Source organism: Oncorhynchus mykiss, chromosome 9 (assembly GCF_057628025.1).
Source record: "Oncorhynchus mykiss isolate SJ-2025 chromosome 9, ASM5762802v1, whole genome shotgun sequence".
NCBI lineage: Eukaryota > Metazoa > Chordata > Actinopteri > Salmoniformes > Salmonidae > Oncorhynchus > Oncorhynchus mykiss.
Window position 1 is genome coordinate 57,551,260 of NC_143030.1, and position 13,571 is coordinate 57,564,830.

Consider the following 13,571-nt stretch of genomic DNA (forward strand, 5'->3'; position numbering starts at 1 on the left):
TGGCTGCCTACCAAGCAATAGGAACCTCCCCAGAGAGGAGAGACATGTTAAAAAGGTTAGTGATAGGCTTTCATTAAAAAACAATTTTTTACCTTTAACTAGGCAAGTCAGTTAAGAACAAATTCTTATTTTCAATTACGGCCTAGGAACAGTGGGTTAACTGCCTGTTCAGGGGCAGACCAACAGAATGACTTGTTCAGCTTGGGATTTGAACTTGCAACCTTCCGGTTACAAGTCCACCGCTCTAACCACTAGGCTGCCCTGCTGCCCCAGAGGCTTGGCGATGATAGGGGCAGCAACCTTAAAGAAGAAAGTTTCTAAACCATCTGACCCAGATGTTTTTTGGGGTTCTAGTTTAAGGAGCTGTAACACACTAGGCGTAGTGGGTGCGGAGTCAGGTGCAGGAGGCAGAAAGTTCAGAATAGCGCTTTATTACACACAGGGGAAAATAGTACTCTCCACGAAACTGGGCGTAATAAACAAATGCCCAAAACAGGTAATTAAACAACACGCACTACCACACATCAACACAGTGGGGAAAATAATCAAGCCCGCACAAAGAGCAGGCGGGCCTTCCGGCTTAAGATTCCAAGAACACAGGATGAGATGTTACTATCCTTTGTGCAAGCACTTCCAAGAGTTAATGAACAGTGAGCCTGGTGAAATTTGGGGAGCGCATCATCAGTAGTGTACCTTTGGTTCCTAGGGTGTTTCGGCCTTTCACACTATACACCCTCCCCAAAGGCGGCCAGCGATAGGGTGATCAATCCTACGCTTGCGTCCCATTCCCAATTAGTCATAGGAGTTGCCTTGTTGATGATAGCCAACATCCCATGGGACTATGCATGGCAGGGGCATCCTCCTCCCTGAGTCAAGCATTGTTGACCGCATACCTCCTGGCCCTCTCACTTCGGGGCCCAGCTGGGGTCTTTCCTCTTCATCCAGAGCCACTGACTGCTGCCTTCTGCCGCCTCCGATACAGCTTTGATTGCCGAACGCTGGCTCTGGCCCTTAATTCCAAGGTCTCTAAGCAGTCTGGTTGTAGATGTTGCCACAAAACCTCTGCAGCCCACCTCCACTGGTCGGACTTCTGTGTTCCAGCCATGATGCCGTGCTTCGGCAGCTAGATCGGCATAGCGCAGATGCTTTCGCTCATAAGCCTCATCTACTGAGTCCTCCCAGGGTACTGTGAGCTCAATGATGAAGACCTTCTTGAGTGAACGGGACCAGAGCACCATGTCAGGTCTTAGGGTGGTGGTCGCGATCTCCGGAGGAAACACAAGTTGCCGGCCAATGTCAGCTAGCATTTTCCAGTCGCGGGCCAAGCGCAGCTGGTCTCGCTCTAATGGTGTCGAGCCGCGCTTCGGTGGTTTAGCCCCTTCGCGGACAAAGTTTGTCCGTAAGGGGTGTGATGCTGCTGGGGGTGGTAGGGAGTTGGTGGCAGCTCGCTTGTCCTCCAGGGCGGACGCAAGGTTTTTAAGGACTTGGTTGTGACGCCAAGTGTAGCGTCCTTGAGTGAGGCTTGTTTTACACCCTGTGAGAATGTGCCTGAGGTTGGCTGGCATGGAACAGAGGGCACAGTCCGGATCTTCACCATACCATTGGTGAAGATTAACTGGTGTTGGAAGGACGTCATATGTTGCTCTGATGGAGAAGCTCAACCGCCTCGCTTCCATGGCCCACAGATCCTTCCAGCTTATCTTCCTCTTCTCCACACTGTCCCATCGAGTCCACTGTCCCTGTTTGGAAAGAGAGACTGCCTTGGCCCACCTTGCAGCCTCCTCCTGATGGCGTACTTCCTGCACTACCATCTTCCGCCGCTCTGGTGCAGTGGCCTTACTCCAAGCAGCACGGCTAGTTAGCCCAAGGCCTCCTCTCCCTTGCTGAACATGACCCACAATGTCAGCATGTCTGAGGGCTGCTGTTGCCTCCTGGACTGCTTTTCCTGGCCTCCATTTGCGCCCAGTTGCCAAGGTCGGCGCGTTGTTGCTCACCACTGGGTCTCGAGATTCATTCAGTGTCATCTGGAGCCTGGTTTTTGAACACTTGAATTCCTCTGTTAGACTGGTGAGGGGCAGCTTGAGGACACCATCTCCATAGAGGCCTATGGTGGTAAGGCATCGTGGAACTCCAAGCCACTTCTTTAAGTAGCCTGTGACTCCTCTTTCCATCTTCTCCACTGTTGAGATTGGAACCTCATACACTGCTAAGGGCCACAACACCCGGGGTAGGAGACCAAACTGCAGACACCAGGCCTTTAACTTTCCAGGTAGCTGGGTGTTGTCGATGGACTGTAGGCTACTACTGATGTCTTTGCGCAGCTGTTGCACCTGGTCTTTGTCCTTCAGGCTTGCATCATACCACCTTCCAAGGCTTTTTACCGGCTGCTCAGACACTGTTGGGATTTGGTCATCTCCGATGAAGAATTTCAGGTCAGAGAGTACTCCCTTCACAATCGAGATGCTGCGTGACTTGGATGGTTTAATCTTCATACGGGCCCAGCTGATGTTCTCCTCGAGTTTTCGGAGCAGTCTCCTGGTGCATGGGACAGTGGTGGTCAATGTTGTAATGTCGTCCATGTAGGCTCTGAGTGGAGGGAGGCGGAAACCAGAGTCGACCCGCTGTCCACCAGCAACCCATTTTGAGGATCTGATGATAACCTCCATTGCCATTATGAATGCCAACGGAGAAATGGTACATCCCGCCATTATACCTACATTCAGGCACTGCCATGAGGTGGTGAACTCTGAGGTGGTAAAGCAGAACTGCAGATCCTGGAAGTACGACTTCACCAGGGTTGTGATGGTGTCCGGTATGTGGAAAAATCTGAAGGCAGACCACAGGAGTTCATGGGGCACAGAGCCAAATGCATTGGCGAGGTCAAGAAAGACTACATGGAGGTCCCTTTTTTCCACCTTGGCCATTTGGATCTGGTGCCAGATCATGCTGGAATGTTCCAAGCAGCCAGAGAACCCTGATATTCCTGCCTTCTGTACAGATGTATCGACGTACGCATTCCTTTGCAGGTACTCGGCCATCCTCTGGGCAATGACCCTAAAGAAGATTTTACCCTCGACATTCAGTAAGGAGATTGGGCGGAATTGGCTGATGTTCACTGCATCCTTCTCCTTAGGGATCAGGACCCCGCCTGCCCTACGCCACACTTTGGGTATTATCTTATTTTTCCAAGCTGTTCTCATAAGCCTCCAGAGGAACCTCAGGACGTCTGGTGCGTTCTTATACACTTTGTACGGGACTCCATTTGGCCCCGGGGCTGATGCTGTTCTTGCCCATCGAACTGTGTTTTCCACCTCTTTCCATGTCGGAGGGCTGGTCTCAATATGATGTTCCGGGGGTTCAATGGGTGGGATATCTGATGGGATGGCCAGATGTTCATGTCGCTTTGAGTCAAAGTTTGTTGTTCTCAGATGCTCCTCTAGGTCTTTCTTTGTTGTTTTTAGAGCTCCACTTTTTTCCTTCGTGAAGAGACTTTTAAGGAACTTGAAGGGATCTTTATAGAATCGAGTTCTAGTTTGTTCTTTCTTCCTTCTGCGTTTCCGTAGGTTCTCTGCTCTGCGGAGGGATGCCAACCGGGTTTTGATATCAGCCTGAAGTGCCTCTATGCCCTCCTTTTCCACTTCCGAGGCCTTCTTCCACTGTTTCTTAAGCTGTCGCCTTTCTTGAACGAGGCGCTTGATTTCTTGTTGCCTCCTGGAAACTGGTGAAAAGGGAAAGGGATCGGTGGCAGCTAGTAGGCCGGTGACGACGACCGCCGAGCGCCACCCGAACAGGAAGAGGAGCCACCTCCTTTAGCACCTTGGAGTCAGTGACCGCCTGCAGGGAGAAACTTTGTAGCAGGGCAGGGGAAAAAGAGAAGGTGTGGGAGATGAAGAAATGTTAGACGGCAAGTAGGTATGGCTGAGTCAAATAGAAATCCTGACTTAATAAAGTGGTGATTAAAGATCTCCATGTGGTCCTTGTCAGTAACAACCACATCATCAACATTAAGGGACATGGGCAGCTGTGAGGAGGAGGGTTTATTCTCCAGGTCTTTAACTGTTTTCCAGAACTTCTTGGGGTTAGACCCACAGAGAGAGAACTGCTCCTTAAAGTAACTAACTTTGGCCTACCGGATAGCCTGAGTGCACTTATTTCTCATTTGCCTGAACGAGAGCCAGTCAGCCTGAGTATGTGTGTGCCTTTCGCCAAATGGAATTCTTGAGGTGGAGTAACTCTGCCAGATCACGGTTGAACCAGGGGCTGAACCTGTTTTTAATGATCATTTTCTTTATGGGGGCATGGTTGTTAACAATACCACTGAAAATAAAAAATAAAAAAGAAGGTCCAAGCGTCTTCGACAGAGGGGATCAAGCTGATTCTTTACCAATTTACAGAGGCCAGGTCATGACGGAAGGCATGCTCATTCACGTTTTTTCAGCAACTGTCTATGACAAATCAGGACAGGTCGTTTCACTGAGCAGCCATTACGAACACAGGCTGTAAAACGGTGATCACTAAGGTAATTACAGAAAACACCAGACTGATACCTATCAGGATTATTTGTGAGAATAACATCGAGGAGAGTAGCCTTTTCTGGGTATTTGGAGTCATACCTTGTGGGATTGGTAATAATCTGAGAAAGATTTACAGTATATAGTCCCATTGCTTTAGGACTTGGTCAGGTGGTTTAAGCACATCCCAGTTTAAGTCACCTAGCAGGACAAATTCAGACTTAGTGTGAGGGGCCAGGAGAGAGCTTAGGGCATTTAGGATACAGGCCAGTGCTGATGGTGCACGATAACACCCAGCAACAGTGAACAAAGAGCTTTTTAAAAGTTTAATGCTTAAAACCAGCTAATCAAATTGTTTGGGGACAGACTTGGTGGAGACAACCGAGCACTGAAGGTGTTCCTTGGTAAAGATTGCCACTCCACCCCCTTTGGAAGATCTGCATGGCTGAAAAAGGTTATAACCAGAGAGGTTTACATCACTGTTCAAAACACTCTTTCTTAACCACGTCTCAGTAATGACCAACGCATCTGCATTGGAGCTGTGAACCCACACTTTCAATTGATCAATTTTAGGTAATACGCTTCTAGTGTTAACGTTCAGAAAATCCAGGCGTATAAAAAGTGCTCCCTCGTCAATAAGGCTGTAACTTAACAAAATGTGGAAAAAGTCAAGGGGTCTGAATACTTTCCAAATGCACTGTATATATCCATAAATAATGATGCTGATTCATGATTTCGACTGGCTGAAAAAGCTGCCTGCCTGTCTGTCTCATCCCGACACGTTCATTACTATGGACAAGCTGGAGATCGAATTTGAATATTGAAACAATGTTGCAAATGTTGGAGAGACAGACAGCAAGAATTATACAAATCTTCGCTGTTGAAAACTAAATGTTAGTCCAAAATAAATGTGAGATTTAGCGGGTGGTAATTTGTGTAATAGACACCAGCTGGAATGCAGTTTTAACCAATCAGCATTCAGGATTAGACACACCCATTGTATAATTAATTGTATGAAGAGTGCCTTGGTCCTCCTTTCTTTTTGGTTTATGCCTACAAGTTGAAGGTCCTTGCCATCATCTTACTCTATATAGAGAAAATATGATGTGTTTATGAGTTGTGAGTCCCCCTACCATCTATGCCTAGCATGTGTACAATATTAAAATGGCAAATTATATTTGAGGCCTGGAGTAGTCAATATCCAATGCTTTTTTGTATGACTTATACAAAACTGTCCATGAATGGCTGCAAAAATACATAGCCTCATAATTCATTTTCAAAGACTCAAGTAGGCATATCAGATTTCAAATATGTGATTACACTGGCAAAATTGTGTAGAAATTGAATAATAAAATACGTGTGGAGAATAAGAGCAGTGTTCTTGCTGACAAGCACACTAAATACCCTATATTTTAGCACATTGTTCCACTGATCGGACTAAATAAAGTAAATAGATAATAAAATCTCCTGAAGACAAGATGACATAAATCTGCCCTGTCTACTCCCTCTCCTCCGCTCCACCGTTCGATGTCGCCGGTTTACTAACCACTGGTCCTGGGAACCATCATTACGCGCACCTGGCATTCATCATTACGTGCACCTGCACTTCATCATTAGGCACACCTGGACTCCATTACCTCACTCTTACCTCACTCATTACCTCCCCTTTATCTGGCACTCCCTTAGGCTCTTTCTCCAGACAGTATTGTTTCTGTTTTTCATGTCTAGACGCTACACCTACGTTGTATCGTTCCATGTTATATTAAACTTACCACCTGCTTCTCGACTCCCAGGGTCTACATAACAGAATACTGCCTCACAAAATGGAAGAAGCAGCAGCAAATCATAACATCTCCCAGATGGTCAACGAGCAGGGATCGTTACTTCGTCAACACCACGACCAGCTGGGGATGGTTATGGAAGAGGTTATTCGCAGTGTTCAACGTCTCGAACATACCCGAGAGGGGTTGCCTTCAACTAGCGGAGGATACTCTACCACCAGTCGACCCAGCACACCAGCAACCTGCCTAGGTCAGCAATGCTCGTTTGTCCATCCCGGATAAATATGACGGCACCCCATCTACAGTGCCTTGCGAAAGTATTCGGCCCCCTTGAACTTTGCGACCTTTTGCCACATTTCAGGCTTCAAACATAAAGATATAAAACTGTATTTTTTTGTGAAGAATCATCAACAAGTGGGACACAATCATGAAGTGGAACGACATTTATTGGATATTTCAAACTTTTTTAACAAATCAAAAACTGAAAAATTGGGCGTGCAAAATTATTCAGCCCCTTTACTTTCAGTGCAGCAAACTCTCTCCAGAAGTTCAGTGAGGATCTCTGAATGATCCAATGTTGACCTCAATGACTAATGATGATAAATACAATCCACCTGTGTGTAATCAAGTCTCCGTATAAATGCACCTGCACTGTGATAGTCTCAGAGGTCCGTTAAAACCGCAGAGAGCATCATGAAGAACAAGAACACACCAGGCAGGTCCGAGATACTGTTGTGAAGAAGTTTATAGCCGGATTTGGATACAAAAAGATTTCCCAAGCTTTAAACATCCCAAGGAGCACTGTGCAAGCGATAATATTGAAATGGAAGGAGTATCAGACCACTGCAAATCTACCAAGACCTGGCCGTCCCTCTAAACTTTCAGCTCATACAAGGAGAAGACTGATCAGAGATGCAGCCAAGAGGCCCATGATCACTCTGGATGAACTGCAGAGATCTACAGCTGAGGTGGGAGACTCTGTCCATAGGACAACAATCAGTCGTATATTGCACAAATCTGGCCTTTATGGAAGAGTGGCAAGAAGAAAGCCATTTCTTAAAGATATCCATAAAAAGTGTTGTTTAAAGTTTGCCACAAGCCACCTGGGAGACACACCAAACATGTGGAAGAAGGTGCTCTGGTCAGATTAAACCAAAATTGAACTTTTTGGCAACAATGCAAAACGTTATGTTTGGCGTAAAAGCAACACAGCTGAACACACCATCCCCACTGTCAAACATGGTGGTGGCAGCATCATGGTTTGGGCCTGCTTTTCTTCAGCAGGGACAGGGAAGATGGTTAAAATTGATGGGAAGATGGATGGAGCCAAATACAGGACCATTCTGGAAGAAAACCTGATGGAGTCTGCAAAAGACCTGAGACTGGGACGGAGATTTGTCTTCCAACAAGACAATGATCCAAAACATAAAGCAAAATCTACAATGGAATGGTTCAAAAATAAACATATCCAGGTGTTAGAATGGCCAAGTCAAAGTCCAGACCTGAATCCAATCGAGAATCTGTGGAAAGAACTGAAAACTGCTGTTCACAAATGCTCTCCATCCAACCTCACTGAGCTCGAGCTGTTTTGCAAGGAGGAATGGGAAAAAATGTCAGTCTCTCGATGTGCAAAACTGATAGAGACATACCCCAAGCGACTTACAGCTGTAATCGCAGCAAAAGGTGGCGCTACAAAGTATTAACTTAAGGGGGCTGAATAATTTTGCACGCCCAATTTTTCAGTTTTTGATTTGTTAAAAAAGTTTGAAATATCCAATAAATGTCGTTCCACTTCATGATTGTGTCCCACTTGTTGATTCTTCACAAAAAAATACAGTTTTATATCTTTATGTTTGAAGCCTGAAATGTGGCAAAAGGTTGCAAAGTTCAAGGGGGCCGAATACTTTCGCAAGGCACTGTACATGCTGTGGGTTCCTCCTCCAGTGCTCTCTCTACTTTGCACACCAGATGGGAGCTCCTACCACCAAGAGGTGTAAAAGAAGGTAGCATACTCTGGCACTATGCAATGCTTTCAGTATGTAACCTATTTGATGTGCATTGGTGGTGACATTAAAAGGTAACTCTCAACTCCAATTTTCGCCTTTGCCCAACCACTTCAAATAAAAAAAATCCATTCAGGTGAGAAGTGGGGGGGAATTTATCATAAATATTAATTGAGGGGGTGGGTAAACATAGTTGTACCTGATCCCAACACTTCTTACTAAAGCATACTTACAAAAAGTCCACTGGCACACTTAAAAAAAAAAGATGTGCATCGGGAGCAAATACGGCTCAAATCACAGCCATTGAACTATGAGCAAACTGTCTTACCGGACTGCACCACCAATCTATCGAACGCCGATTGGGTCTTCGCTTGTCCCAAAAAAGGTACGTCTGATAACTCTGAGGACATTGGAAAAAAAGCACTTGGGTACTGAGTAGACTGATACCCCATTTCACTGATCCACAATCCTTAGGTAAGGCTGTACAGTGCAATATGAATGTCAATACACTTCTCCATATTCCTGAATGGATCGAACGGCGTCTTCTGGTAAGAGTAGGGGGGGTTATGTTTCATAAACAATTCCTGGTGTACCGAAGTTGAAGGCATTGCGAGCTCCTGTTCACCCAACCTGGAGTTTCTGATGCTAAAATGCCGACCCCACTATATGTAGAGGGAATTGACGTGTTATTATCACAGCTGTGTACATAATACCACAAGCAAACAACAAGGCGGCACTCACAAGCTGTACAAGATCCTTTGCATGCAAGAATCCTCTCACTCAGAAACAGTCTTTTCCGTTGCGGGTGACTTTAACCAAGCCCGTCTAAAACAAATGTTCCTAAAATATCACCAACATGTATCTTTCCCCACAAAAGGATCCGCGGTGCTTGACCATTCATACGCAAACATCTGCAACGCGTACAAAGCCATCCCCCGCCCCCACTTTGGCCAATCAGATCATGTCTCTCTGTTCCTACTCCCTGCCTACAAGCACCAATACAGAGAATAGTGAGGCGCTGGACAGAGGAGGTAGACTCAATGCTGCAGGATAGTTTTGAGAATACTGCCTGGAATATGTTCCAAGATTCATCTATCAACATTGAGGAATATACATCGTCAGTCACAGGCTTCATTAGGAAATGTGTTGATGAAGTTGTACCCACAAAAATAACCTGGACTAACCCAACCAAAAACCCTGAATGAACGGAGATATCTGTACAATGCTGAGAGCCCATACTGCAGCATTCAATGTCAGCAGAACAAACCCTGATGACTCGGTGGCGAGCGACGCATACGAGGCAAGCAGGTATGAGCATTGGAAAACCATTAGGGATGCATAAAGACGACTAAAACTTAAATTGTTGTTTGACAACTCAGACTCGCGTCGCATGTGGCAAGGATTATAGACTATCCCAGACTACAAAGGAAAATCCAACTGTGCGGTACCCACTGAAACCTCCCTGCCAGATAAGCTTTACACTTTCTATGCTCGCTTCAAGACAGACAATACAGAGCCATCCAGGAAGACTATCGCCTCTCCGGACGACCAGGTGCTTTCGCTCTCCGAGGCTGGCATGAGGAAAACTCTCAAAAGAGTGAATACTCACAAAGCCACCGGCCCAGATGGCATCCCTGGACGGGTCCTCCGTGTGTTCTGACCAGCTGGCGGGTGTCTTCCAAATTGTAGTCCCTACCTTCTTTAAGGAGACCACCATCGTCACAGTGCCCAAGAAAGACAAGGTGACATGCCCAAATCAGTATCGCCCTGTTGCGCTCACCTCGGTCATCATGAAGTGCTGGTCATGGCCCACATCAAGTCCAGTTTGCCAGGCACACTGGACCCACTCCAATTTGCCTACCACTCCAACAGATCCACAGAAGATGCCATTTCCATCGCTATTCACACAGCCGTAGCACATGTGGAGAAGAGGAACATCTATGTGAGAGTGCTGTTCATTGACTACAGTTCAGCATTCAACACTGTTTTTCCCTCCAAGATCGACACCAAGCTTAGAGCCCTGGGTCTGGATACCACCCTCTGCAACTGGACCCTGGACTTCCTGATAGGTAAACCACTAGTTTTGAAGATTGGAAACAACACCCCCTCTTAGCACAGGGGCCCCCCAGGGGTGAGTCTTCAGTCCTCTGCTGTACTCCCTGTTCACCCACGACTGAGTGTATTTGCATGACACCAACTCCATCATCAAGTTTGCTGACAACATCACGGTTGTAGGCCTGATAACCAGCAACAACAAGTCAGCATATATGGAGGTGGAAAGTGAACTGGCATTGTGGTGTCATGACAACAACCTCTCCCTCAATGTCAGCAAACAAATGAGTTGATTGTTGACTTCAGGATGCAGAGGAGGGAACATGCCCCGATCCACATCAATGGGACTGTAGTAGAGAGAGTCACAGGTTTTAGGTCCACATCACGGGTCTCAGAGTCACGGGTCTCAGCGTCCACATCTCCGAGGACTTGTCATGGACCAACAACACCCCCACTCTTGTCAAGAGGGCGCAACAGTGTCCTTACTTCCTAAGGCAGCTGAAGAAATTTGCCATTCCGCCCCGGGTCATCTCCAAATACTACTAGTGCACCATCGAGAGCGTCCTGACCAGTTGCATCACGGCCTGGTACGGGAATTGCTTTGTCCATGACAGCAAGGACCTCCAGCGGGTGATAAAGATGGCCCAGTACATCACTGGGACTGTGCTTCCACCCATCCAGGACATCAACTCGAAACGGTGCTTGAAGGCACACAGCATCATCAAGGACCCCACACACCTCAGCCACGAGCTGTTCGCTCCCTTACCGTCCGGCAGACTATCGGAGCATTAGATCTGATACCAACAGGCTCAGACCATTTCTATCTACAAGCCATCGGACTGCTGAACATTTGAACTGATTCTTATTGTTGTTGCATAGCCGATAAGGAATCTGCAAGTAAGGATTTCGTTGGATGATGTATACAATGCGTATCCCGTACAACTAATTAAACATGAAACTATTTGTGTCACGCCTTCTCCCGCTCTCCCTCTCTGGTGCTCGAGGATGCCAGGCTGTCCTTCATTACGCACATCTGTCACCATCATTACGAGCAGCAACGCTCATTGGACTCACCTGGACTCCTTCCCTTTGTTGATTGCCCGGTCTATAACTGTTCCCTGTGTCTGCATTTAATGTCGTTATGTGTTTATGTCCAGACGCTGTCCTGTCATGTTCCATGTCCATCAACATTAAATATTCACTCCCTGTACCAGCTTCTTGTCTCTACCAGCGTCAACCCTTACAGAACACAGACACCACTAAAAGAAGCATCAGGGAGTTTTGGTTGGTGACATCGGGTCCGGGTGCTATCGCCGAGGTAACCAGGGGTGCCTCGTTGGGCTTCCAAAGCTTTGTTGGGCTTCCACGAGCTGGCTCAAGACGGCATCCCTAGCCGCGTCCTCAGAGCATGTGCAGACAGTTCAATTTGTTTACCGCCCCAATAGATCCACAGACGATGAAATCGCCATCACACTGCACACTGCCCTTTCCTATCTGGACAATAGGAATACCTATGTAAGAATGCTGTTCATTGACTATAGCTCAGTATTTAACACCATACTACCCTCCAAGCTCATCATTAAGCTCGAGGCCCTCTGGGTCTGAACCCCGCCCTGTGCAACTTGGTTCTGGACTTTCTAACGGGCCGCCACCAGTTGGTGAAGGTAGGAAACAACACCTCCACGTCGCTGATCCTCAACACTGGGGCTCCACAAGGGTGCGTGCTCAGCCCCCTCCTGTACTCCTTGTTCACCCATGACTGCATTGCCAAGAATGCCTCCAACTCAATCATCAAGTTTGCAGACAACACAACAGTAGTAGGCTTGATTACCAACAATGACGAGACAGCCTACAGGGAGAAGGTGAGGGCTCTGGGAGTTTGGTGTCAGGAAAATAACCTCTCACTCAACAAAACTAAGGAGATGATCATGGACTTCAGGAAACAGCATAGTGAGCACACCCCTATCCATATCGACGGGACCGCAGTGGAGAAGGTGGAAACTTCAAGTTCCTCGGCCTACACATCACTGACAAACTCAAATGGTCCACCCACACAGACAGCCTGGTGAAGAAGGCGCAACAGCGCCTGAATTTGGCTTGCCACCTTAAACCCTCACAAACTTTTACAGATGCACAATTGAGAGCATTCTGTCTGGCTGTATCACCGCTTGGTATGGCAACTGCACCGCCCAAAACTGCAGGGCTGCCCAACGCATCACCGGGGGCAAATTACCTGCCCTCCAGGACACCTACAGCACCCGATGTCACAGGGAGCTTAAAAGATCATCAAGGACAACAACCACCCCAGCCACAGCCTGTTCACTCCGCTATCATCCAGAAGGCGAGGCCAGTACAGGTGCATCAAAGCTGGGACAGAGAGATTGAAAAACAGCTATCTCAAGGCCATCAAACTGTTAAATAGCCATCACTAGCACATAGAGGCTGCTGCCTACATACATAGACTTGAATTCGCTGGCCACTTTAAGAAATGGAAGACACTAGTCACTTGTCATAATGTTAACATATCTTGCAATACTCATCTCATATGTATATACTGAATTCTATACTATTCTACTGTATCTTAGTCTATACTGCTCTGACATTGCTCATCCATATATTTATATATTCTTAATTCCATTCCTTTACTTAGATTTGTGTGTATTGGGTATATGTTGGGAAATTGTTAGATATTACTGCACTGCCGAGCTAAAAACATAAGCATTTCGCTACACCCACAATAACATCTGCTTAAAATGTGTATGTGACCAATAAAATTTGATTAGATTTTTACCTAGACACTCTTTCAAATGCTAACGTTTTAGCATGTGTGGCTCAAATCCAGTGCAAGTCAATGGTACCTATATTAACATTTTCACAATTCATATCCAAATTATCTATAAGTGATATGATTGAGTTACACAATACATTTTTATATACTTTAGGATAATTTTGACATGAACTGTGAAAATGCTAATATAGGTACCATTGACTTGCTTTGGATTTGTGCCACAAATGCAAAAAAGTTTGCATTTGAAACAGTGGACAACAAAACCAAATCATGGATTGCTGTAATATCATTTCCATAGACAACTGACAGCAGTGGTATTCAATGTCGGGGTCGTGACCCACTGGGGGAAACTGCAGTGCGGTCACCGTAAAAATATATTTTTTGATTTTAAGGTTGTGTCTTTAGATTTGGGGTGGGGTGGGGCATTTTCCCTGTT

The 13,571-nt window shown here is 46.4% G+C and overlaps 1 protein-coding gene across 1 annotated transcript in view; it reads right to left on the reverse strand.

Annotated features, from left to right (window-relative positions):
- Positions 1–3,708: 3,708 nt before the first annotated feature.
- tmco4 (transmembrane and coiled-coil domains 4) overlaps positions 3,709–13,571 on the reverse strand; it is a 39,975-nt gene continuing 30,112 nt past the window's right edge. The window contains exon 15 of the mRNA XM_090184683.1: positions 3,709–3,847. Coding sequence (XP_090040809.1) covers positions 3,810–3,847 — 38 coding nt within the window. The 3' untranslated portion in view covers positions 3,709–3,809. The remainder of the gene's footprint in view (positions 3,848–13,571) is intronic.